We start from the raw sequence: 23064 nt of genomic DNA on the forward strand, positions 1-23064 counted from the left end.
CAGTGTTTTATGTATAATTGCTACTTTACTTTTGAGTCTTCTGTCCTGAAGGCTTTCTAAATTTAGTGATTTTACTAATGGTGTTACTCTAATCAAATGTGAATATTCATTTGTTATGAATCTCACTGCTCTATTTTGTAAAGGCTACATTGTAAAGGCTTATAGACTTAGAAAGTCCACAGATGTATCCTACCCTTCTACACAGTCCCTGACACATTGCAATGTAAGTTTGTAAACTTCATTTGCCTGTGGGTGGAGTACAACATCTGGTGGGGCCAGGAGGCTCTCAACTTCAAACAAGGGAGAGCTGGTTTTAATGTCCATACTAAATTTGACTAGATTGTTGATAATCATCTGGAAAATTTGAAAAAAATGAATCTACATCACAAAACAAATCTTCACAATATAACCTACTTTTAAGTAGAATCAAAACTAATGACTCATAGTCTAAAAACAATGAGTGTTTAAACAACTAAGTTACCTTCATCAAGGCTTCATAAACTCTCCTCTCCCAGAAAGCATAATAACGAGCCATTTTTGGAGAGCGTCCAGTGTTAGTGTGAACAACTAAACCTTCCATCTTTGTAAGTAGAGGACCAATGGCTCGATACTTCCTTGCCATAATTTCCATATCTTTGACTCTCTCTTGTTCAACATATTCAAAATACTCCTGTTTTGAATGAGATTCAATCAATTAAAAATAGTCAATGTGTGTGAGTATAAAAGAATATCAAACTAGTATCAGAGTAAATAAAATCAAGTGTGCTGCCTGCAATAATTTCATATTAGAGCTACTTAAAAGGTCGCCTATTATCATCACTCATGAAACCCTATTAGTAAACTATTTATTTGGAACTATATAACTAAATGATAAAACATTACCTTGCATGAAGGCAAGTGGCCAGGAAATTTGGGTTTTGGTGTTTTAAAAAGATCTGCATGTTCAATCATACTCAGTCTTTGCTTAATGTCCCGACCATTTTTCTGAATCTGGTTGACCAATGACTCAAACTTGCCAATAGCCTAGTGGATGGTTTCATATACTGGATCAAATGCAAACTTTGGAAACATGCATTTATTTTCACATTTTAAAACAAATTTTTTAAAGTGATTTTCTGAGTCCAAATTATTTCAAGTGTAATCTAACTAGTTCTTGATAAACTTTATAGCTTTGTATGAAAGAGTAACTATTTACTTACTGATTCACATTTTGCAATGTAGTCATTTATACCCAAAGAGTTCCAGTTGATACGTTTAGCACCTGGTCTTAGCATACGTCTTAAATCTTTTTGGTGGTCTTCTAAAAGTGAAGCCTAAAGAGAAGTATTTGAACAAATTAGTTTAGACTAAATTTTGGTATATTTTTACTAAGCTTATATTAACTCGTTATTTCTGTCAGTCTGGTACAAATTTTATACCCCTATGTTGTGTGCTATTGAAATGAATCGAAACAGGTTTTCAAGATTTTGAAATCACTGCTATACAACAATGCAATGACAAAAACACCCATCTGTAGAATAAAAATAAACTTATTTACACGACAGGCACCCTACCCTTACGGGATCAACAACCAATACACTTTTATTTACAAAGCTTATATCAACTCCCTCTGTCTGTTTGTCTGGTAAAAAGTCTGAGGATGTTTTTTCTCCCATTTCCCATTTTCGGATCAAGTTGAAACTTTGCACAATTATACATTGTACCTGACAAGACATGAATCAATAAAAAAATTAACAGATTAGTAAATTGATTATTGCTGATAAAATAACTTTATTTGATATCAAATTAAGGGGAATAATGATGCTTAACGAGAGATGTGGATGTATTTTTGGATTTAATCCCCTTATTACATTTTGTCATGTTTTTTTCTCCCACTTCCCATTCTCAGATCAAGTTGAAATTTTATATTATTATTCATAGTTGATGCCGATGCACGAATCAATCCAAAAAATTTACCAATTAGTTAATCAATTAGTACTAATTAATTCATTTTGTTTCATACAGCAGAAAGGGAGCTAAACACTGCCATTTTCATTAGATAATCTTTGTTTTTAAAAAAGTTTTCTAATACTCAACTTTTTTCCCATTTATCTTTGTTAGACATCACTGCCCTTTCCAATTTCATCTGCTTTTATACTAGCACAGCTCAGTTCTTTTCTGCCTCAATAGAGAACAACATTGGACAAAGTTTGTGTTTTTTTTTTTTTTTGCTGTTCTGTATTTGATGAAGGCCTCGTGGCCCAAACATCCTTTGTTTTTACTGACCTGACAGTTACCTTTATGTATGTTTATTACCATCTGAACAAAATAAATTCCACACAACTCCCCCTTATGAAACCGTAAACCCTATCCTCTTTGAATGCCCCTTCCTAGTCCACCTTAGGCAGGCCCTACTACCACTACTGCCCAACATAACCAACACCCTGTACGGAAGTGCTAAACAACTGAAGAGGACAGCACACTATTTTTCCTTGGCAGAGTCTGCAAAAGAGCTCATGTCTCACCAGCAAAAAGCTGGCTAGAAGAAGAAGAATGTTTATTGTATTTTCTATACAGTAATTCATCCATGCAGCAGTTAATATTTGCTATTTGTTTTTTAAAAAGAATTTTTTATATTTTGCTTTTTAAGGCATAACTTTATTAAATTTTATTTAGTTGAAGTTTAATAATAAAGTTACCTCAGCAAAATCAAGAGATGCTAGCAATGCATGGTAGCGAAACAACATCCTAGACAGGCCATCAACATAACGGATATATTTTTCTTCCTAATACATAATGAAAAAATAAAGATTGCTTTTGAAAAATCTAGTATTGTTTCATATATAAAAGAAAAAGTTTAAATTTAATCTAATATATAAATAAACATTTGATTATTTATTAGCAAAGGTCACTCAACCTGCAAAGCCACATTCCTGGCTAGTTCTGGAACAGTAAATCCAAGTGATTCAATGTATTTGGTTTCTGCTATGATTTCTGCAAGCCTGACATCAAAGTCCACCACATATTTTGGTTCAGTGTTCATTACTAAAATGAAACATAAACTTCCAATGTTCTTTTAATTCAAACAATTGAATGCCAGAATTTAAAAATGCTTTCAGAACCAGGAATAATTTAGCTATATTAGAACTTGACCAAAACAAAACACCCCAACATTTAAAGATTTATTCTTTTAATGAGATTTAAATGTAAAGTTTATTTTATTCATCACTGCAAGAAAATTTTGAAATAAAAATAAAATATAAACATAAAAGTGAAAAATAAAAACAAAATGTACTCCATTCTTTTAAACAAAGAAAAAAAAATGAAATGAACTGAATAGGAAATAGTTTGTCTTTAAAAAACAAAGAAAAAAAAAATGAAATGAACTGAATAGGAAATAGTTTGTCTTTAAAAAACAAAGAAAAAAAAATGAAATGAACTGAATAGAAAATAGTTTGTCTTTAAAAAAATATAAAAAAAAAAACGTTCATAGAAAAAATCAATTTGATCAATTTTAACAAAATAAAAATAAAATGAAGAAAAAAGAAACTAAATATAAATATAGAATGTCAGACCAAATAAACTATGAGAGTTAGATGTATGTTGTTGTTTTTTAAAGACACTATAAAACCTGTTGAAACATCCACTGAATTACACTAAAGGAAAAAAAAAAGAAGAACATGAAATATTTGAAGAAAATTGAGATTTTTAAAGGCATTGTTAAAAAAAAAAAGGTTATAAAATCTACTGAGATTATTTTATTATGAGTTATAATTTTGTGAATTTTTTTATTTTTTTTTTGTAGATAGCATTTAATTTTTAAAATGTCTATTAAAATTTATTTTTTAACCAATTAAATTTTTTTATTAATAAAATAAATAAATAAATAAATAAATAAATAAATAAATAAATAAATATATATATATATATATATATATATAAATTTAAATAAATATCAATTATTTTTTGTACTTGGACTTTGCTAACATGAAGTATGTCCAACATAGTTCAAGAAGAAAGTTATTAAACTAAACAATATTCATGAGAGCTCAAGAAATCTACTCACAGTTATGACCAGACTTAATAGAGTTAAACTAGTAATCATCTACTGATTATGTTTTACTAAAGAATGAAAGTGAAAATGAAAATTAAAAAAATAAAAAGTTGAATATGCTTGAGCATAAACTCACATTGTAAAGCCATTTCAGTTGGTGCATTTTTATCTTTCATTATCCCTATTTTTTTATAGCAGAAACATTATTATAAAGGTCAAAGCCACAATATGACACTTACACTTTAGATAAACAATTTGTTTTTTTGTTGTTTGATTATGTGTTGTATTCATTTGTATATAGAGTACAGAGATTTTTCAGAAGTCCAGGTTATTGTTTTTTTTTCTTTTTATTTTAATGAGAAACTCAAAATAATATAAACACATTTTATATCAACTAAAACCGAACGTGGGTGTCTAATGTTCAAAACTGATGATTAAAAACTTTAAAAAATACAAAAATGCAATGAGAATATAATATTGTTTTCTTGTTTGTATTAATGTTTAATAAACACAGCACATTCAAACTATTACAAGAACTCTTGGCACAATAATTATTCAAAGATTAAGTTATTAACATAACTCTATGGTATTAAAGTAGCAAAACAAACAATATAGATCACAATAATAATTCTGCTATTTTAAATCAACACAATATAGTTCACAACCATGTAAAAATGCCTGACCTTGAATTTCTCCTACTGAATGTCTGTCATCACTTTTATCCCCAGATGGAGACACAGAACTGTTCACATGGAGTGATGCTTGATGGGAACGCTTTGCCAGAAGATTGCGTTTGAGAAGTCCTGGTAATGTGGCTTCTACGTTTTCCTTCCAATGTTCATAGCTACCATCTTCAAAAGCTCTCATGTTTCTAGCTACTGAAAGATACTTGGCTCTCATCTTTGAAGTCAAATAAAACTTCATTACTTTCATTGTGACATGAAAAATGTAGCCAACATACTCAAGTGGTAGAGCTACATACTTAAAGTGACCAGTTGCCACATGCTTAAATGGTCAGTGTGTTCATAAAAAAATATATTTAATTAAAAAAGAAAAAAAGGTGCTGTTTTTGTACTATTATTTCATTTTATAAATTACAGACAAAAGAGAAGATAACTGTCTCTCTATTGATGGACTGTAAGAACCAAAAGGTAAGTGAAAGTAAGTTGTTGAGCTTAAATCTCAAGGAGACATAGATGTCCAGCCAGCCCTAATGTTTGAAAAATATAGGTAGCAGATGCTTATACAAGTTATACTGTTGACAGTTGGCCAGAGAAAAAAACATATAACAATAACATAGTACAAAGTTAAACTTAACTTTACAACATCAAATATCAGCATTTAACTTTACAACATCAAATATCTACAAAAACAGCATTTTTAGCATTACATCTTTTTAAAATAATTATTGTTTAAAAAAAAAAAATTCTCTTACTGATTTTCCCATGTCAGTGGAAATCATTTCCTCCAGAGTCTGAAACCTAATGACAGTATGTTTTATACGATGGAATAATGACCTGGTCCAATAGATTGATCCAGCACAAGGGGGATAGTTTTTGTTGACAGGTGGACCTTCTTTATACTCTGTAAATAGTTGATCCATTGTATCGACCTACAGAAAGTATAGACATATTATTTAGGCCTCTTTATACATTTCTAAATATCTTCAAGAAATACTAAAGGGACTCCTTTTTTGTGTGTGTGTGTGTTTTAAGTGCGTACATCATATTTTATTTACCTCTTTTCCATATTGCACTAAAATGTCCTTGAACTTTTGCATCATCTGATTATTAATTGCTTCTCTTGATCTGAGGTGCCTAAAGTTGAGAAGCATGTCAAAAGCACCTTCAGCTGATCTAAGAGACTGAAAAGATTCATCAATAAAACTTTTGGCCTCATTTTCTATTTCTACTACTTCTTGATCAAAGTTTTTAATCAGTCTTTCCCATTGTACAGAATCTTTCAAACTAAAAGGATCAAATGCCATCTGCAAGAAAAAGAAATTATTAAAGTTTTAAAATTATTTTGCCACATTTTTGTTCTCAACAACTTGTGTAAATATGTGTAAAATGTTTTCATTGTATTTAACTATATATTAAAATATATCAAAAGTGGAATTAGGAGAAATGTTGTTGTTACTACTACAATATATCTTTAAATGACATTTAAAAACCTCTTACATGTTCAAATGGTTCTACCAATTTGTCAACTCTGAGCAAAACTTCTTCTATACGCCCTGGGTCACCTGTTACAGCTTTCAATTCAGGGCCAAATATGTTGTAAAACTCTTCCAAAACCTATTTTTAAAAAGCATAACTTAGAATAATCTAAAACAAATAATAAAGTATAAAGGATAAACAAATAAAGTGAATATATTTCAAACTGTACAATATAGTCTGCTTTAAATATTCCAATTCACATAATACCAACCTCTGCAATCCTTTTAAGATCTTCACAAATGGTCTTCATATGATCAGTTTTTTCAAACAGCTTTTTTTTATCAAATTCCCATCGTTGATCTCTTCCTGAAATTTCAATTTTCTGTCTAACTTCAAGGTAAACTGTTTTCCAAGAGCTAAGCATTTCAGATGCATCAGATGTTTTTTGTTTGACTTCTTCAGTGGGCAAACTAAAAAAAAAAAATTTACTTTAAAAAATAATGTTATGTTGATAGTTAAATTTTGTTTTTCCTTTGTAATGCAAAGAATTCAAATTGCAGTGATGCTTCAGTGTGTATATTAATTCTAATTGAAGTTATTTAAAGAGTAGAGTAAGGTAATCTAATCAGGTTTTATTAAATTTAAACTAAATAAATATAACCTAAAGCAATTAATATTAACTTATCTTTATCAGTAAACCTTTGATGTTATTTATTTACATTTTTTTTTTACACTTTTTTCAATAATTAATTTTTTTAGCAAGAGCCATAAACTGAAGTAAACTTAATGTATTAGTGAGAGTAACTTACTGGAAGAGTTCTTGGACATTAATGACTTTGGAAACTCTATCAGCCAGTTCCCAAGCTATTCTTTCCATGAGAGGAACCATCCTGTCATCTTTGTTGTAGTGTCTAGAGATGATCCACACCATTCTTAATGCATTCATCATGGAAGGAATGGTTTCCTTGACAACCTGTAGGTCATATGCCATTATTATACATCAAACAATAGCAATGTTATTCTTGACAAGCTAAACTTAATATGATTCACCATTTTATCTGTTTTATCCATTTATCTATCTATCTATCTATCAAATCAGATTGATAAATCAGAATAGCCCTGGGCAGAATAATCTTTAGAAATAGAAAACATGAGGTATGTGAGAACCCCAAACAACTTGTGCCAAAATTCCCTAAAATGCCCCTAAAAGATAGAGCAAACACAGATTTTGAATTCTAGAATGAAATTAAAACTATTGAATGCTATCAATCAAAATGAAGCATGTCAGAAATAATGCTTAGACCAAAATAAAGACTAAAGAATAAGTTAGAGCCCCATCCCCATGCTGGGTCCAATCAATTCATTAAAATTCACCAAAAATAATTAAGAAACATATGGAAATAACTATTTTCTAAGCTAATACAAAACTATTCAGAAATAGCTCTTTTTTTTTAAGTTTTGAAATATGATAAAAACATTAAATAAGTCAACCAAATTAAAAAAGAACAATTTTAATGCAATTTGTTTTTAACATAATAATTTTTTATAATATTTTTTAAACCTATTCAGTTGATAAATAATAGGCCTGATATTAGAATGAAAAAAATATTTTTATGTTTTGTTGAGATTTTAAAAATAGGAAAAGTAATTTAAAAAAAAAAAGAATATGTGCTAATTCTGCAAAAAAAATCTCTTAAATCTCTACATCCTAAATGACAAACCTGGAAGGAAGTACCATAAGTAATATTTTTAAAATGTCTTTCCAGGGTTGACAAAAACCTGACATTATCTTTAGCTTCCACATAATATTTGTTCAATTCTGACTGTGTCTCTTCAAAGTCTCCATCAGCTGCAATATGAATTTCAATCATACGAGCCACCTGTGAATTAAACAGAGCAAAACAATCTCAACATTTCTACTTATAACTCAATTAGTGTCAAAACATCAAAAAATCAGTTTCCAAGATGATTTTTCTTTTAAATTCTTGCAATAAATAATCATTTTTATTTTGTTTTCATGAAAATAATTTTGTTTTTATTCTGTCGTGAACAGAGCTGCTAGACTAAAGTCAGTGTTAAAGTCCTTCATCATCATTGTTGACAGAAATTTACAAAAATAACAATAATTAATTGAAATGGATGAGTCTATACAAGACTAAGACTAAGACTAAGACTGCTTTAATGATCCTTACGGAAATTTGTTGTGATTACAAGGACTCCTTTCTCATATAAAGACAACACAATTGAAGCCTTCTAGGAGTAACAGAAAGTATGTAGACTAACACCAGCTAGCAGACAAAAATGAAGGAACATTGACTGTAAGAAGCATGGTCAAGAGGCTAAGTATGCTTGAACTTGGCTTGGTGTGGCTACCTATGAAGGGGACTTGAGGTTCGACACCTGACTCAAGCAGAGTTGTGTTTACTGCGAGCCTTAAGGCAGCATGGAAAAACCTTCTCCCAGATACCCCCTCCCCCACTGCTCCACAAATGAGATTGGACCACAGTGCTCTGAGCATGCTATAAGCATGAAAGTAGTGCTAAATAAAAGCAATAATATATATTATAATATAATAAAATACTGTTATCCACCAAGCATGTTGTTCTATACATGTATTTATTAATTTTTTAATATTAAGTTGTAAAAGTTAACATTAGTCATACAAAGATTGGCTGAGCATTATTTTTTACAAAATTATAAATTAATGACTCAAGGTTGTTGTTTTTTTCTATAAACAAATGGGTATGTATATAACATAATTACTTTTTTAGTTTTCAGATATCAAAATTTGTTAAGTTTTTTTTGTTTGTTTTTGAATAAAGCAGGAATAAATGTAGATGACTCTTGACTACCTAAAGGACAATGTGCAAGAAGAATACTAATTTGATAGGCACTGAGAAGGACAATTTTCAAAGATTACATTATACTTAGAAATTTTTATGGTATCAAATATATAGAAATGCAATAATAAAAAAAAAATAAATAACATATTTTACCTTAGGTATTTTGAGCTGTTCAGTAAGCGCACTCAGTGCTGCATTTCTTTCTCTCCAGTAATCTATTTCAGCCAAAGGCCCATTACCTTGACGTTGTCTATGTTGTAAATTTTCCAGTGCTGACTGTATTTGTTTTTGCCAATCTAAACATTTTTCATGAATGAATTCTAATATACTTTCATTTTTCAAGGCTTCATCTAAATTATCTGGAATATCTATTTCAGGAACATCAAGACGAACCTGTAAAAAAATGAGAGGAAAAAAAAACTTTTCTTATACTATGTGACAAGATTATCAGCTGAATAAAAAATTAATAGAATAAACATTTTTTTTTCAACAAATCTCATACAATACAAGTCAGACATTTTATAGTCAAACTTTGGTTGACACAGATACATTATGAACCATCATCCAGACTGATCATAAAAAAAGGCAAATTTCCCATAAGGAATAATTGACATTATAATCTTCTTTTATGACACCAAAAAACTTCCAGATGTAAAGGCAATGAAGAGCTTTAATATGTAAGCCTAGTTTTACACCACTTACAAATTAGTCGTTTTCTAAGTAATAAACTAACAAAATTTATGTTTATATTTTTATAAGTTTTTTTTTAAAAAAGATACTTTATATCATTGTCATTAACAATAGAAAATTATAACATTTTTGACATTCATTAACTTTTTTTCTCCTAATCAACAATAGTATCATTGATTTTACTCCATTCTGCAGCCTAATAGACAATATTATCATTGATGCTAAAAAAGTCAGTTGCTTGATTTTCTTTCCTCCCAAAATGTTTATTTTTAATTGCTTATTATTTAATCTTGAATAGTTTCCCTTTAAAAGAAATACTTTTTTTTCATTTTCAATGTGCTTTTACCAAATACGATGTTTATAAAGGGTAGGCGCTTCAAAAAGGCTCTAATTTTCTATATACATTTTCCATAGGGTGGTGACTTGAGATAGTAACCTCAAGACAATTAACTGAAAAGTTTTATATAGGTTATATATTAAGTTTTGTTAAAATATGTTCCACTATCATAAAAAAATACTTTTATTTCAAATATTGCCTAGATCTAGTTCTAAAACAACTTTTCACAGAGGGTAAGTTTTTCATTTTTGAATTCCATTATATCCAAAAATAAACTTAAATTTTGGTTTGATAAACAACAATTTGTTTTATCTAAAAAGGGCCTGCAGTCTACTTTAATCCTATACAAATATAGCATTTCCTGATAACAAACAAAAAAGTTATTAATTTATAGTTTAATCAGAACAGGGTGGTGAAATACATATGAGCAAGTTGAAAAATTCCGTCGGAACATGGAAAATAATCACAGAGAGAAAGAGTTAAGACATTGGAGTCAAAATAGACGAACAAAATAGACTAACAAAGCCATAGAATAACCTAGAATTCACTAGGCCTAAAATTCAAATAAATGGCCACAATATCTACAACATATGAGCAACATTGATGAAAAATGTTATAATAATAATAATAATAATAATAATAATCTTTATTATCCGTAAGGAAATTTGTCTTACAATTTGTGCATTACACCAAACAAAAAACATTATAACTATAAGAAACCAAAGTGTACATTCACACCAGACTCACTCATAATTTACATGTGACAAAGTTTATACCAGATTGTTCTTATTTAATGATTTGATTGCCAGGGGAACAAAAGAGTGTTTGTGTCTGTTTGTCTTTGCTATCGGTGTCTTGTATCTCTTTTGTTATGTTAACTTATTGAATAAATATGAACAACAATGATGAAAAATGTTATGTTAACTTACAATTTGCAGTGGGAAAAAAAATTATTAAAAGAAGAGTGTAGGTTGGCAATTACACAATACCTCATACAGTCCAATTGCTTGTATTTGAACTTTTGATGAAAATGAAGTCAATTTTTATAATTATTTTTTTGTTTCTTTCACCATGTTATTGGCATACCAAAGTTTAAATAAGTATTTGTTATTTCAATCAAGCTATACACTTTAGTGCACCACACATCATCAATTAAACAAAATAAAAATATCAGAAATGTATCTTTAAAAAAAAGGTTATTGCATTACCTCCCCTTCAATTTGTTGCAATGTTCTTGTGATTGCAGAAGCAAATTTCTGCATGTTGATTACAAATTCATCCCTGAGAAGAGCTTTAGATTTGGATTCCACTTCCACAACATCCACTTGTTTATTTACATCCTCTTTGCTAAGTGAAACATTGGTGTCTACTCGACTAACTGAGCGAGACTGAGACTTGAGATTTTCCCCTCCACTAGATCTGTGCTGGTTGTGGGACAGCAATGGCATATAGACCTAATGAAAGATACAAAATCATGGATTACAAACAATTATTCTCTAATATTTACAACAAACAAAAGAAAAAATCTGTTGCTCCCTTGGTGATTAAATTAATAAGTAAGATGTAAGCTCTGTATTTCACAATGTTTGATAATGATTGTTAAATTAACTTAATCTTTCTTTCACATATTTGTAAATTAAACATGTCATTTTAATTTTTTTTTAGTACAGTAGCATTGTTGTGTAGATAGTGCTATAATAAAACAAATTTCCTTAAGGTTAAGAAAGTTTATTATTTTATTATCATTATTTATAAAATTATATTTTTTTTTTACATTCAGTTTGCTTTTAACAATTCCTTTATTCAGCTTGCTAATTCTTCATTAGAAAAGGTTAGAAACTGGGAAAACCTGGACTTGGCTCTCAAAAACAGCTCTAACAATTTTCTAGAAAATTGACAGTTGATGTAATCTTTGAGAAAAGAATTAGTAGCTAATAGCCACACTGAGAAAATTCATACAGAAAAAATTCTGGCTTGACAGTTATAATTTTAAAAGATAATATTTTTAAAAATTAGATTTGATCTAGACAATCTTTATTTTGAACATACATACATCAGTGGATATTCACGCTTGTCTTCATGAAGGAGTTCAATAAATAAATTGCACACCATCATGTAAGTCTGGATCTATAGGCCTAGCATTAGAATCTTATATACTCTGAGTGGATGCGTGCATTCATATTTTTTGTAGAGATGGGGGAATAGGGGTGAGATCAAAAAGTTCTGATTTTTTAAAAAGCTATCATTCATTAGTTATTAAGAGTAAAATAATCGCTCTTAGGAAGGGTCATCAGATTCTTAGAGGAGAAATTGTCTTTTAAAAAGACTTTTTTTATGTTATTTGTTTTTATTCTACACTGGACAGTATAGAGGGACATCTTATGGTTTGACAGTTACGCTGGGCAGGACATGTATTTTGTATGGGAGATGAATGTATGTCAAAGGCAGTCTTTTTTGGTGAGCTAAAAGGTTGTCAATGTAACAGAGGTGCCCTAAGGAAATTCTTCGAAGACCAGCTTAGATGCCAACTTGCCTTAGCTGACATAGAAGAGAGCACCTGGTTGCATGGGACCTCAGAACGAGACAGATGGAGGTCACTCACAAAGGCAGCGGGATACACACTTGAGACCAAAAGAAAATCTGCTGCCAAGGACAGATGCAGACGGTGAAAAGAAAATCTAAATTGACCACCTGTGGACAATGGTTATGCTTGCCCTGGGTGTGTCAAAATATGTAGGTCACAGCTGGGGCTGCGCAGCAACGGGAAATACTGCATTCCTCACTAATCTTCGGACTCGAAGACAAGCCTTATTATATTAAATCTATTGTTATTGTATGTAAGATAAACAAATACTAACCAGTGTTATGATTTGCTCCAACATTAAGAGTGAATGTCCATTTAATACACCATATTCAAAATAGGAAGGAAGAGTCTCGTCAGCTTCTGTAATGCTGGCAGGTAGAGGAACCATGCCATTTGTATTGCGAAGGAAATAAATGCAATCACTGTCAGCACTTTCTTCAGGCAGGTGTTCATAGCACATATACAGGTAAGTCCTCCACACTTTTTGAATGATTATTTTCTATATTTAAAAACAATGAAATAGTTAGTATTTTAAGCAATAGTTAACTAGTTTACAAAAATGGCTTATGTAAAAATGATATAACAAAAGATTTCTTGTTGAGAAATCTATTTCTATTAAATCTATTTAATTACTATCTATATTTACAGTTTTTGGGGTGCTTTGTACAGGAACTTCCTCATTGCCTTCAGAATCACCTTCTTTTGGTGTTTCAGACCCTGTATTAATTTCAGCTGTTTGTTCTTGAGATGGAACATTTTCACCTCCTAGTGTTGAAGCTTTTTCTTCTCTTTCTTTAACTGCTTTTTTTTTAGTTTTATCTGTATTTTTAAAAAATCATTTTTGTTGATAGCATCAAGAAAAAAAACTCATTATGAATATGCAATAATTTATACAGTAAGATGACCACTTGTTGCCTTCTAAATATATTAAAACATTATGAAAAAAAAAATTTAAATGAATAATAAAGTTAGCAGATAGGATTATATCTTTTTTTAAAAAAAAGGTAACTTGTCATCTATTCTTCATATACTCTACATAATATTTTTAAGTGTACAACTTTTAACCTAATTTCAAGACAACCATTCCACAATTTCATACTAGCTTATGCAGTAAGTACAATTTGATTTAAGTGAAGCATTATGATAAGTGAAGAAAATATATTTCTATTTCTGAAATCTATAATCAGACAAAAAAAGAGTTATTTGATTGCTTTAAAAAAGGCCTACATCTATTTTTATAAGTATTGAAGTTAAATTAAGATAGACATTTTAGAAAAGTTATCTTATAATCATTTCATATGCCACAAGCAAGCAACAGTAAGACAGTAACTCTCCAGAAGTATTTTCCATGTTCTGACAAAATTATTCCCTTATACCATTGTAGCGATACTACCATGTTAAGATTAGACATCAATGTTATGCTTACACTTCAACAATTTTTTCCTGATATTATCAGAAAATGTTTCATTTGTTATAGATTTAAAGGGAAATTCATGCTATTTTTATATAATAGACATTTTTTTTTCTATAGAACAAAATATTTTTTCAATTCTGGAACCAATCTAGATAATATTTATGACCCCCAATTGAATGCAATTCATGTTTATAATACTTATCCTTATTATCACAAAACATAAATAACACATTTAAAAAAACATAAAGTTGACATAATGTCACTACCATGAACACTTTGAAATAAGTGCACCCTGTGGCGATTACTGTTCAAACTTCCAAGCCGAAATTGAGGCAATTACCATAGCATTACAGACAGTGGAAAACAAATTATATAAAGGAGTGCAATCACCATCAGATATTGTTGTCTGTACAGACTCTCAATGCACTCTGCAAGCACTTAACAGTGGCACCTCAAACAGCCCAAGAGAGTTGAAAACACTAATTGTGATAATCCATGAAAAGGCAGATAAACTATCAAAGGCAGGATCATCTATGGAATAACCAGATAGACCTGTTAACTACCTCACCCTAAGGTCAATGTAAGTCAACAATCACAAAGAGGAGTGGCTCAACCAAAGGGCATCAGGAAATACAGGCAGAGCCATGTACAAAGAAATGCCTATGCCTAACTAACTGGACAGTATTAACTTCCTCCCCAGCAAAAAACAATCTAAAATTTTTCAACTAAGAACAGGACACACACCTCTGTTAAATTACCATCTGAATAAAAATAAATTCCACACAACTCACCCTTTGTAGACAACTGTGCCCACCCATACGGAACCGTAAACCATATCCTCTTTGAATGCCCCTTCCAAATCCACCTAAGGCAGACCCTACTTCCATTACAGCCCAACATAACCAACACCCTGTATGGCAGTGCTGAACAACTGAAGAAAACAGCACACTATTTTTCCTTGGCACAGTCTACAAAAGAACTGACAGCTCAGCAGCAATAAAGTAGGCTAGAAGAAGAATGTCCCTACAATAGGAAAGATCATGCTATAAAAGAATACAAAAATTAAGCAGCCTGCTTTCACCACATCATACTCTGTAAAAATATAAAAATATCCTGAAAGTAAAAAAATCATGATGTTTAACAAAAGAAAAACTATTCAAGATTAAGGTTTAAGTAAATAAAAATATTTAGGAACGAGAGAAAACAAAACAAATGCACAATAGAAGAGTCAATACAATGAGTAAATGTGTTTTAAATCTATATGGGAAGAAATAAGAGAAAGAAATAACCATATTATAATAATAATGGTTGTATATTTTGCATATTTAAAGTTAGCTTTGGCTACAGGGAGATTTCTTCTATTTTTTTTTATTACTTTTCTTATCTGAAGTAGTTGATTCTTCTCCATCCCCATCAGCCTCAGAAGTTGGTAGAGCTTGTACTTCATCTTCAGCATCTTCATCAGCTTCACTGCCTTCTAAACCTTCCTCATCTGCCTTGATGTCAGGAATCTCTGGCTCTGAATATATCAAAAACAAAAAGATATTAATCAAATGTGCAACTCTGAACATGCACTAAAACATAATAAATTATTATTATAATTATGATTATTTATCAGAACAGAGTGATGAAATATATATGAACAAAACATTTCAACATCATCATAAGTCATCATTAGTCAAATAGTTTTATTTTTACACATGCTTGGTAAATGAAATAAAATGGTATTTTCTAGCATAAAATTTAAAAAGAATTGACGGATTCTCTTTCAGTCTTTTTAGAAGTAGGCCTAACGTCTGTAATCTATAAGATATGATAAGAATAAAATTATCTCTCATTAAATTGCTGTTGTAGGAAAAGAAAGCATTGAAAAATACAATGTTTCAAAATGAAAACATTATTTGCAATTTTGTCCCTTATGGTTAAAATGAAGCTAAGCAGTAATTAGATCTAGATCTAGTTCAAATTAAATTCACTCCTAGTTATTAAAAGAAAAAAGATAATTAAATTTACAGAAAAAAAAAAGTATGTAGATTCTATTATAGATTTATAATTTTTTAAATGAAAGAAATACTGATTCCTATTTTTGTTAGTATTTGTGACTTTACTCTTTTGGCAGTATGGAATGCAATGTAATTAGATCTAGATCTGGATATCAATGCAATGGGCTACACTATTCTGCCTCAAAGTGGTGCCATGTGGAAACGGCTACTTGATGGGGTAACAAGGCAAAAAGAATAGCAAAACAAAACTCCTGTGGGAGTGTCCAGGGGCTCATGAGAGTGAGCCCATTGCACGGGCGAAGTTGAAAGAGAGCTCCCACGACCCTGTTGATAATCCATGCGCCATTCCTCAAGGGCGAGTCCCCCATGGTTAGCTCGGTACAACATAGTAAAATGGCCAAGGATCCTGGTGAACTCTGCCTTTGGCCACGTCTAGCCATAGCGTCCGTAGTGCCAGATTTGTCAGAAATAGCAAAATGCTTTATATAGGCATTGACTTGGGTTCCGGACAGAATGGTGGTTCAGACAGGTGGTTTTTTTTTTACTGTTTTACGCTCAAACAGGTTTTTTTTTTTCAAACTTAGAGCTCGAAGAGCCTTTGGCTCAGCTCTTAGATGATCAAACGGATATCTATGCAATTTAATAAAATTATTATCAGAATAGCAATACTTATTCAATATGATGAATATCAAATGTTTTCTTACCACATTCAACTTCAATTTCTTCTTCTTCTTCCCTAACTATTTTGTAAAACAAAATTGATGTTTCACCTTCGACTGGAGTATCATTAAGATATTTTCCTATTCTACGCTCCCATTCACCATCATCGCGTTCTAAAAGTTCTTCAAACACCTCTCTATCAATTATGTCTAATCCTGTGTATACACGATCTCTTATCCATTCTATACGTGGGTCATCCATTTCATTAATTTATCAATGCTGCACACAAAAAATAGCTAATGGTGCTTTTATCATGATAGTTTACATAGTTCAATAGTTTATACAAACAAGCTGTTTTCTGCATTTCTTGCTTCAGGTTGCTAAGCATCAGCGGCGCTCACTCGAAATTACTTGTACAGAAGCACTGAACTACAAAAACTTGATTTATATAGAATTAAGTAGTAGAATCAATATTTTGAAAATAAGTAGAATATTATTGTTTCGACATTAGATTGTAGATCTAGATCTAGATCTAACTAGTAGAAATAGATTTAGCTAACCTAATGATTCGAAGTCGATAAATCTAGACATAGACTCTAGATCTAGATCTTTAGACTAAGTAGATTCTAGATCTAGTCTAGGTCACTCTAGACTCGACTAGTCTAGGTCTAGATCTAGATAAGTTAACAACTCAGTGTCACTGTGACTGTCACTGAGTCCTGAGTGTGAGTATCCTCATTGAGATGATTGACTCATCTGCCTAGCTCTAGAAATACTGATACTCTAGAAAAGTAGATTATGTCTATGTCATTATGATTAGAATTATTATAATATTATATAATTATTAGTATATGTATATGATTAGATCTACTTATGACTTATTCAGTTATTGAATTCTACTAGAATCATAACTAGATCTAGATTTTATCATTTTCACGATGAATTATTATTAACAGGAATCATCCCTTTATTTAGTTTCTGAGTGGATGCATACCATCAGTTTCATACTCCATAGTAAAACTAAAAAAGAGTATTATATTTAAGATAAGATTCACTCAACTCAGCCGAATCAGGGCCGGTCCTACAGATTGCAGGGCCCTCTATGCGAAACGAATTGCGCGGGGCTCAGTCTGGGTAGGGATAATTATAATAAGTGAAAATTAAGATTTGGTTTTAGAAAATAAATTCATCTTTGCATTAATTCATAGTGTAATTCATATACTTTACTAAGTGCGAAATCACTGTCAAATTAACTTTACGATCCATCTACAGTAGATGGTAGTTTTCTAACAAGATGCCGATAGACATTCAGATCTGCCTTTTAGATTTACTATCAGCTAGCAAAATATCGCTTTTGATTTTTTTTAAAGAGGTTAAGATACATTTAGATTATTTTAGATCTATATCTATATGCCAGTGACTATTAAAGTAAATTAAATATTTGAACTTATTGTTTTCGTTAAAATTCACCCTATTATTACTTTTTATTAAATGAAAACTGATAATGTCATTTTTTTTTACTTGCGAGTAGAATTTTCTTTTTCCATATTGAAGGACACTCTGAAAGGACATTTTTTTGTTTGTTTTTAAGGAGATTTGCATGACTTTTCAGAAGATTTTAATAATTTATGGAGATTTTCATTACTTTTTTGTATATTTTACAATTTCAGGAGAATTCTAGGAACCCTTCAATAATAAGTTAAAATGGTTTAATTTAATAATTTAATCCTAGAATTCGTGTGGGGCCTATGAAAGTGCGGGGCCCACTGCCGCCGCATAGGTTGCAGTTGCCTAAGACTGGCCCTTCATACATTCATATTTTTTGCGGAGATGGTGGAATAGTAAAAAGAGTGAAGTTCCCCTTTCAGATCTTGTGGTCTACAGACTATAGAGCAGATGATGTAAAGGCTACAAAAGGCCATTTGTTTCTGTGGCCTACGGTTAATGAGGGTGTCATGTGGCCAGCACAAAGTTCAACCACCTTTACTTTTCCCCAACTAATGTCAGGTACCCATTAGAGCTGGGTGGACTCAGAGGTGTCCAAAGATCCCGAAATCTAAAATCCCAGTTTCACCAGCATCCAAACTGGTTTGGAAGCCAAGCGCTTTACCACTCATTCAAATTTGTCTTAGCATATCGAACAAGGAATGTGCCTTTATCTTTGTGTCTTTCTGAGTATTTTATTAGATTTTGTTTTTGTATTTAAAGATTATGGTTCAGTGTTTTATGTATAATTGCTACCTTACTTTTAAGTCTTCTATCCTGAAGGGTTTCTAAATTTAATAATTTTACTAAAGGTGTTACTCTAGTCAAATGTAAACATTTGTTTGTTATGAATCTCACTGCTCTATTTTGTGTCTGTTCCAGTTACTTAATTTTTTTCTTGAGTTGACCAAAATGGAAAGTATTACATTTTATGGAATTACTTTGTCAGGACAAATTTATTTCATAGCATTTATTTGCTTAGCTGTTTTAGTTTTCTACACATATACCAGTTTTAAAAAAAAAAAAGGGAAAAGTTTCAATTCTGATGCAAGTTCATTATCAAGCTCATTGATATTGACAACACCACATACAATATGTGATTCAATAAACTGCATCAGATGCTCCAGAAACCATGAAATACTTCAGCTAGCCCTTACTAGGCTAAGCTATTTATCTGAAAGTGATAAGTATACCAAAAATGATCTTAAGTATTTGAGCAAAGATATTGAGAAATCCTTGGCATGTATTAAAGAAAAAGAAAAAGGCTTGCCAAGCAAAAAACATGACAGTAGTCAACACTCTACACCAGCTGTATTTCAAATGTTTGGATTGAAAGACCAAGAACTTTGGTCAATCAAAGACTTCCCTGCATTACAAATATTGAATCAACATTTGTATGATATCACTTGTGAATTTCAACACTTGTATGATCATTTTCTTACTGATGAAACTGTTTGGAAGGTCAATAGCACTAACAAAGGTAGATGGGAAATTGCTCATCTTATTAATCAAGGCCATACAACAAAAGTAGCAGAAATGTGCCCAGTGACATATCAAATACTCAAAAAAATTCCATATTTTCTGGATAATAATTTATTTGGAGATGCATCTTACTCTGTTGTTCATTCAGGAACGGACATATCTACCCACTGTGGTTCAACTAATATAAGGCTCAGATGTCATTTTGGTGAGTACCGGTACCTAACCAATGGCTTACAACTTGCAGGTTTAAATTTAATGCTTTGTGTGTGTGTGTCAACTGTGTGGCTATTTGAACTATCACTGCATGTCATCTATTTCTTTGATGTACTGGATGTACTGACTGAAAGATAAATCTTTAATGGCTACTCAATGTGTTTGTCTTGATAAAATATCCTGATGGATGGTTATTTGGCACATGTGCACACTTTTGGCCATGTTGTGCCCTTTAATCTTTTCAAGGTTTCTACTCCTCTACTCAGTAAATACAAATGGGATGATAAAATCTATGTAAGTTACAATAGTTATAATTCTGTTATTTAAATTCTAATTACTAACAGAATAAAAATTAATTTTAAATGTGTGAATATGTTTTTTATTTATTATCACAAATTAATGACATTTCAAAGTACAAAGCAGACTGTGAATTTTAAATCTACATCCATTAGTCAAGCACTTGGTAGTGTAACTGCATTGGGTGTAGTCTTGGCTGTCGGTCAGTCATTGTGTAAATGCGAACTTCTATTGTGTTGGCTCACATTAATTATAATTATGTCATCTTTTTAACAGCCATTATCGTAACTTTGATACTAGCAGTATGACTTACCTTCTAACAAGAAAGCCTATAGAAAACTATACTTACACAAGCCACGCGACGCAACATTTAGCGCAGTCATTTTGGCACTAGACAAGTTTGTTTTGTTTCACTGCACCCTCCCTATAATATGATATACATTCTCCACCTCTCTAAAAAAAAAACGTAATAAAGGTTTTGACTATTTGGTAAACACATATTGACATATACATGAGACCAAGATATTAACATGCGATCCCCCCCTCTCCACTTTTATAATAGGCAAGGCGTACAAAAAGCATAGGATAACATTCATTAAGTTTGTTGTTGTTTTTCTTACCTTTTTTTAATATTTAGTTGGATATATCATAAATAAAATAAACCATTCTTTACGTGAAAAAAATTGCATAATTTTTTTTTTTAATTATTGTTTCAATTATGTTTTTGAACAATATTAAAACCCACTGATAGTCTAACAATAATTACACAACAGTCTTAAATCCCAAATCTAATGGACAAAAAAAAAAACCACTATGTTCATCACAAAACAAACAATACATTTTAACACACAAACACATACAAAACATAAATAGAAATTATTTTTTTTAAAGACATTATAAATGAACATGTATAATGTTCATGAAACAGTGCCCCAAAATGTCTGATGCCTAACCTTTTCTTTGCATTAGTTGAAAAATAATATTCACAATGAAACCGGTGTCAAATTAATCAAAAGAAGTCACACTGGACATTCTTTTAATAAAGCTACAGACAAAATGAAAATTCTCATCACAGCAGAACCAACCGATATTAGGAAGGAATCTACTGCTGCATCCCTTATCAGACATTCTTGAATCAGCACAGAGATTCCCTGGCATTTTGTGAAATGGCCTTCCTAAGTAGAAAAAACACCTTCAATTTCAAGTAGTGGCCACACACTTTGCCATTTTGAAAAATGGCCACAGTTCCAGTTTTGGCCTTAACATATAGGTATATACTTAACCCAAATTATTTTTTGAAATCTGGCCACATTGATATTGACCAATGTTCCTATATGAACTTACCCTTGGAGTATTGTCTTCATTTTACCGTCTGGTGTGCTGACCACAACCACCTAAATAAATTCATACTGGTATCAAAATATATTAGCAGACCTCATATGTCAATGTTATTAACTGTACAGGCAGGTCTTTATTATCTGATATGTAAAGGACCCCTTTCAGACCTTACAATCTATATCTTTCAGATCTTACAATCTATATGATCTAAAGGTCCTCAGTTCCTTTGGCCAACAATTAGCAAGGGTATAATGTGGCCAGCATAACAACCAACCACCGTTACTTTCTCTAATGAACATCAGGTACCTATTAGAGTTGGGTGGACTCAGGGGCGCCCTAAAAAAGTTTGAAATCTGTCTTCACTATGATTTGAACCAGACCGCTTCGGAAGTCAAGCCCTTTACCATTCAGCCACCACGCCCCCAGGTAGATTATAAAGATCATTTAAATTTTCTATATCTTTAATGTACTTAAAGTTGATCATTAATTTTTTATTTTTTTTAAAATTGTTTAAAGAGTGAACCTATAATAAAAGGAGTACCCGGTAAGGGAAAGAAAAAAAGTGGTATAAAGCTCCAATAGGTAGTTGGGGCAACTAAAGATGGTTGATCATTGTACTGGCCAAATGATGCTCTCATTAATCATGGGCCACGTCATCATAGACAGCTGCCTCATAAGAGAAAACTAAACTCTTATCATGGCCAAACTTTCAATAGGCCCACCAACACAATTTTTGAACTCTCTCTCTTATAATCAAAGATAATTGAATTCTAGCACTGTAATTAGCATACAAATTAAGACAATATGTTTATCATATGCAATGCTAAATAATAGACTGCAAAAAACGTTTTAAAATAGGTTGTTTTAAATATGCTACCTTTTAGATTTTTTTTAGTGATGCCTTTTATTAACCCACTGAATGCATTTTCAGGATTAATAGTTCCACCAAATGAATGCTATTTGAAGGTTGGAGAAAAAATTTGTCACTGGAAAGAAAATCAAGTATTATGTTTCAATGATGCTTATGCTCATTCAGTTCATCACAACGGACAAAAAGCCAGTGGTATGCGAGTTGTCTTTATGTTTGATATATGGCATCCTGATGTAACAGAATCTCAAAAACAAATTCTTAATTATGCTTTCAGTAGTTAGGTAACCTTATTATAAATGTTTAAAATTAATGACTAATTAACGTTTCTAGTTTAATGCAAAAGGATTCGTTAAGTTTGATTATTCAATTTGATTCTTAAAAACAAATAACACAAGCAAGATGCCAGATTTTAGTGGAACCAACCATTATTCAATGACTACTAAATATTTTCAATAAGACTTAAATTGTAACATTTATTAGAAGATAATATTTCAAAGTTATTGTAAGTGTATTTGGACACTTTGGACATTGTTGACTTATTAGAACTTATCTTTTTATTTTTTAAATTATGATATTAATGAATCTAGTGATAAAAGAATCAGTGTTCAAAAAAACATTTTTTTTAATAAACATTTTGATCAGTAGATATTTACTG

General features: G+C 30.9%; 2 protein-coding genes across 4 annotated transcripts in view; one reads left to right on the forward strand and one right to left on the reverse strand.

The window, feature by feature from the left end:
- LOC106071343 (dynein axonemal heavy chain 10-like) overlaps window positions 1–17123 on the reverse strand; it is a 54617-nt gene extending 37494 nt beyond the window's left edge. Inside the window, exons 1-20 of one of the 2 annotated variants that reach the window (XM_013231426.2) lie at window positions 16768–17123; window positions 15436–15579; window positions 13293–13465; window positions 12921–13145; window positions 11271–11516; window positions 9189–9428; window positions 7914–8072; window positions 7002–7165; window positions 6464–6662; window positions 6214–6330; window positions 5772–6020; window positions 5469–5645; window positions 4717–4933; window positions 4170–4214; window positions 2897–3024; window positions 2679–2765; window positions 1200–1313; window positions 883–1023; window positions 482–670; window positions 194–354 (exon numbers count right to left, since the gene is read on the reverse strand). In XM_013231426.2, coding sequence (XP_013086880.2) covers window positions 194–354; window positions 482–670; window positions 883–1023; window positions 1200–1313; window positions 2679–2765; window positions 2897–3024; window positions 4170–4214; window positions 4717–4933; window positions 5469–5645; window positions 5772–6020; window positions 6214–6330; window positions 6464–6662; window positions 7002–7165; window positions 7914–8072; window positions 9189–9428; window positions 11271–11516; window positions 12921–13145; window positions 13293–13465; window positions 15436–15579; window positions 16768–16984 — 3392 coding nt within the window. In that variant the 5' untranslated portion in view covers window positions 16985–17123. The remainder of the gene's footprint in view (window positions 1–193; window positions 355–481; window positions 671–882; window positions 1024–1199; window positions 1314–2678; window positions 2766–2896; window positions 3025–4169; window positions 4215–4716; window positions 4934–5468; window positions 5646–5771; window positions 6021–6213; window positions 6331–6463; window positions 6663–7001; window positions 7166–7913; window positions 8073–9188; window positions 9429–11270; window positions 11517–12920; window positions 13146–13292; window positions 13466–15435; window positions 15580–16767) is intronic. The other variant, XM_013231428.2, reaches the window with a different exon arrangement.
- Window positions 17124–17161: 38 nt separating this feature from the next.
- On the forward strand, window positions 17162–23055 carry LOC106071344 (aspartate beta-hydroxylase domain-containing protein 2-like). Of its 2 annotated transcripts, none has more exons than XM_056006931.1 (3): window positions 17162–17448; window positions 19091–19895; window positions 21727–21861. In XM_056006931.1, exons 2-3 carry the CDS (start codon window positions 19121–19123, stop codon window positions 21747–21749), a joined length of 798 nt encoding a protein of 265 aa, XP_055862906.1. In that variant the 5' UTR covers window positions 17162–17448; window positions 19091–19120; the 3' UTR covers window positions 21750–21861. The 2 variants fall into 2 exon arrangements, with proteins under 2 accessions (XP_055862906.1, XP_013086884.2); XM_013231430.2 differs by lacking the exon at window positions 21727–21861 and adding an exon at window positions 22470–23055 and having other exon boundaries at window positions 17167–17448.
- The last annotated feature ends 9 nt before the right edge of the window (window positions 23056–23064 follow it).

Source organism: Biomphalaria glabrata, chromosome 12 (genome assembly GCF_947242115.1).
Source record: "Biomphalaria glabrata chromosome 12, xgBioGlab47.1, whole genome shotgun sequence".
In the NCBI taxonomy this organism is placed as follows: Eukaryota; Metazoa; Mollusca; class Gastropoda; family Planorbidae; genus Biomphalaria; species Biomphalaria glabrata.

Bases quoted from the DNA above. Each gene is read 5' to 3' on its own strand.
- LOC106071344 (XM_013231430.2), top strand. From the start codon at position 19,121: ATGGAAAGTATTACATTTTATGGAATTACTTTGTCAGGACAAATTTAT. The intron at 19,896-22,469 runs GTGAGTACCGGT...ATGCATTTTCAG, and splicing joins AAGGCTCAGATGTCATTTTG to GATTAATAGTTCCACCAAAT.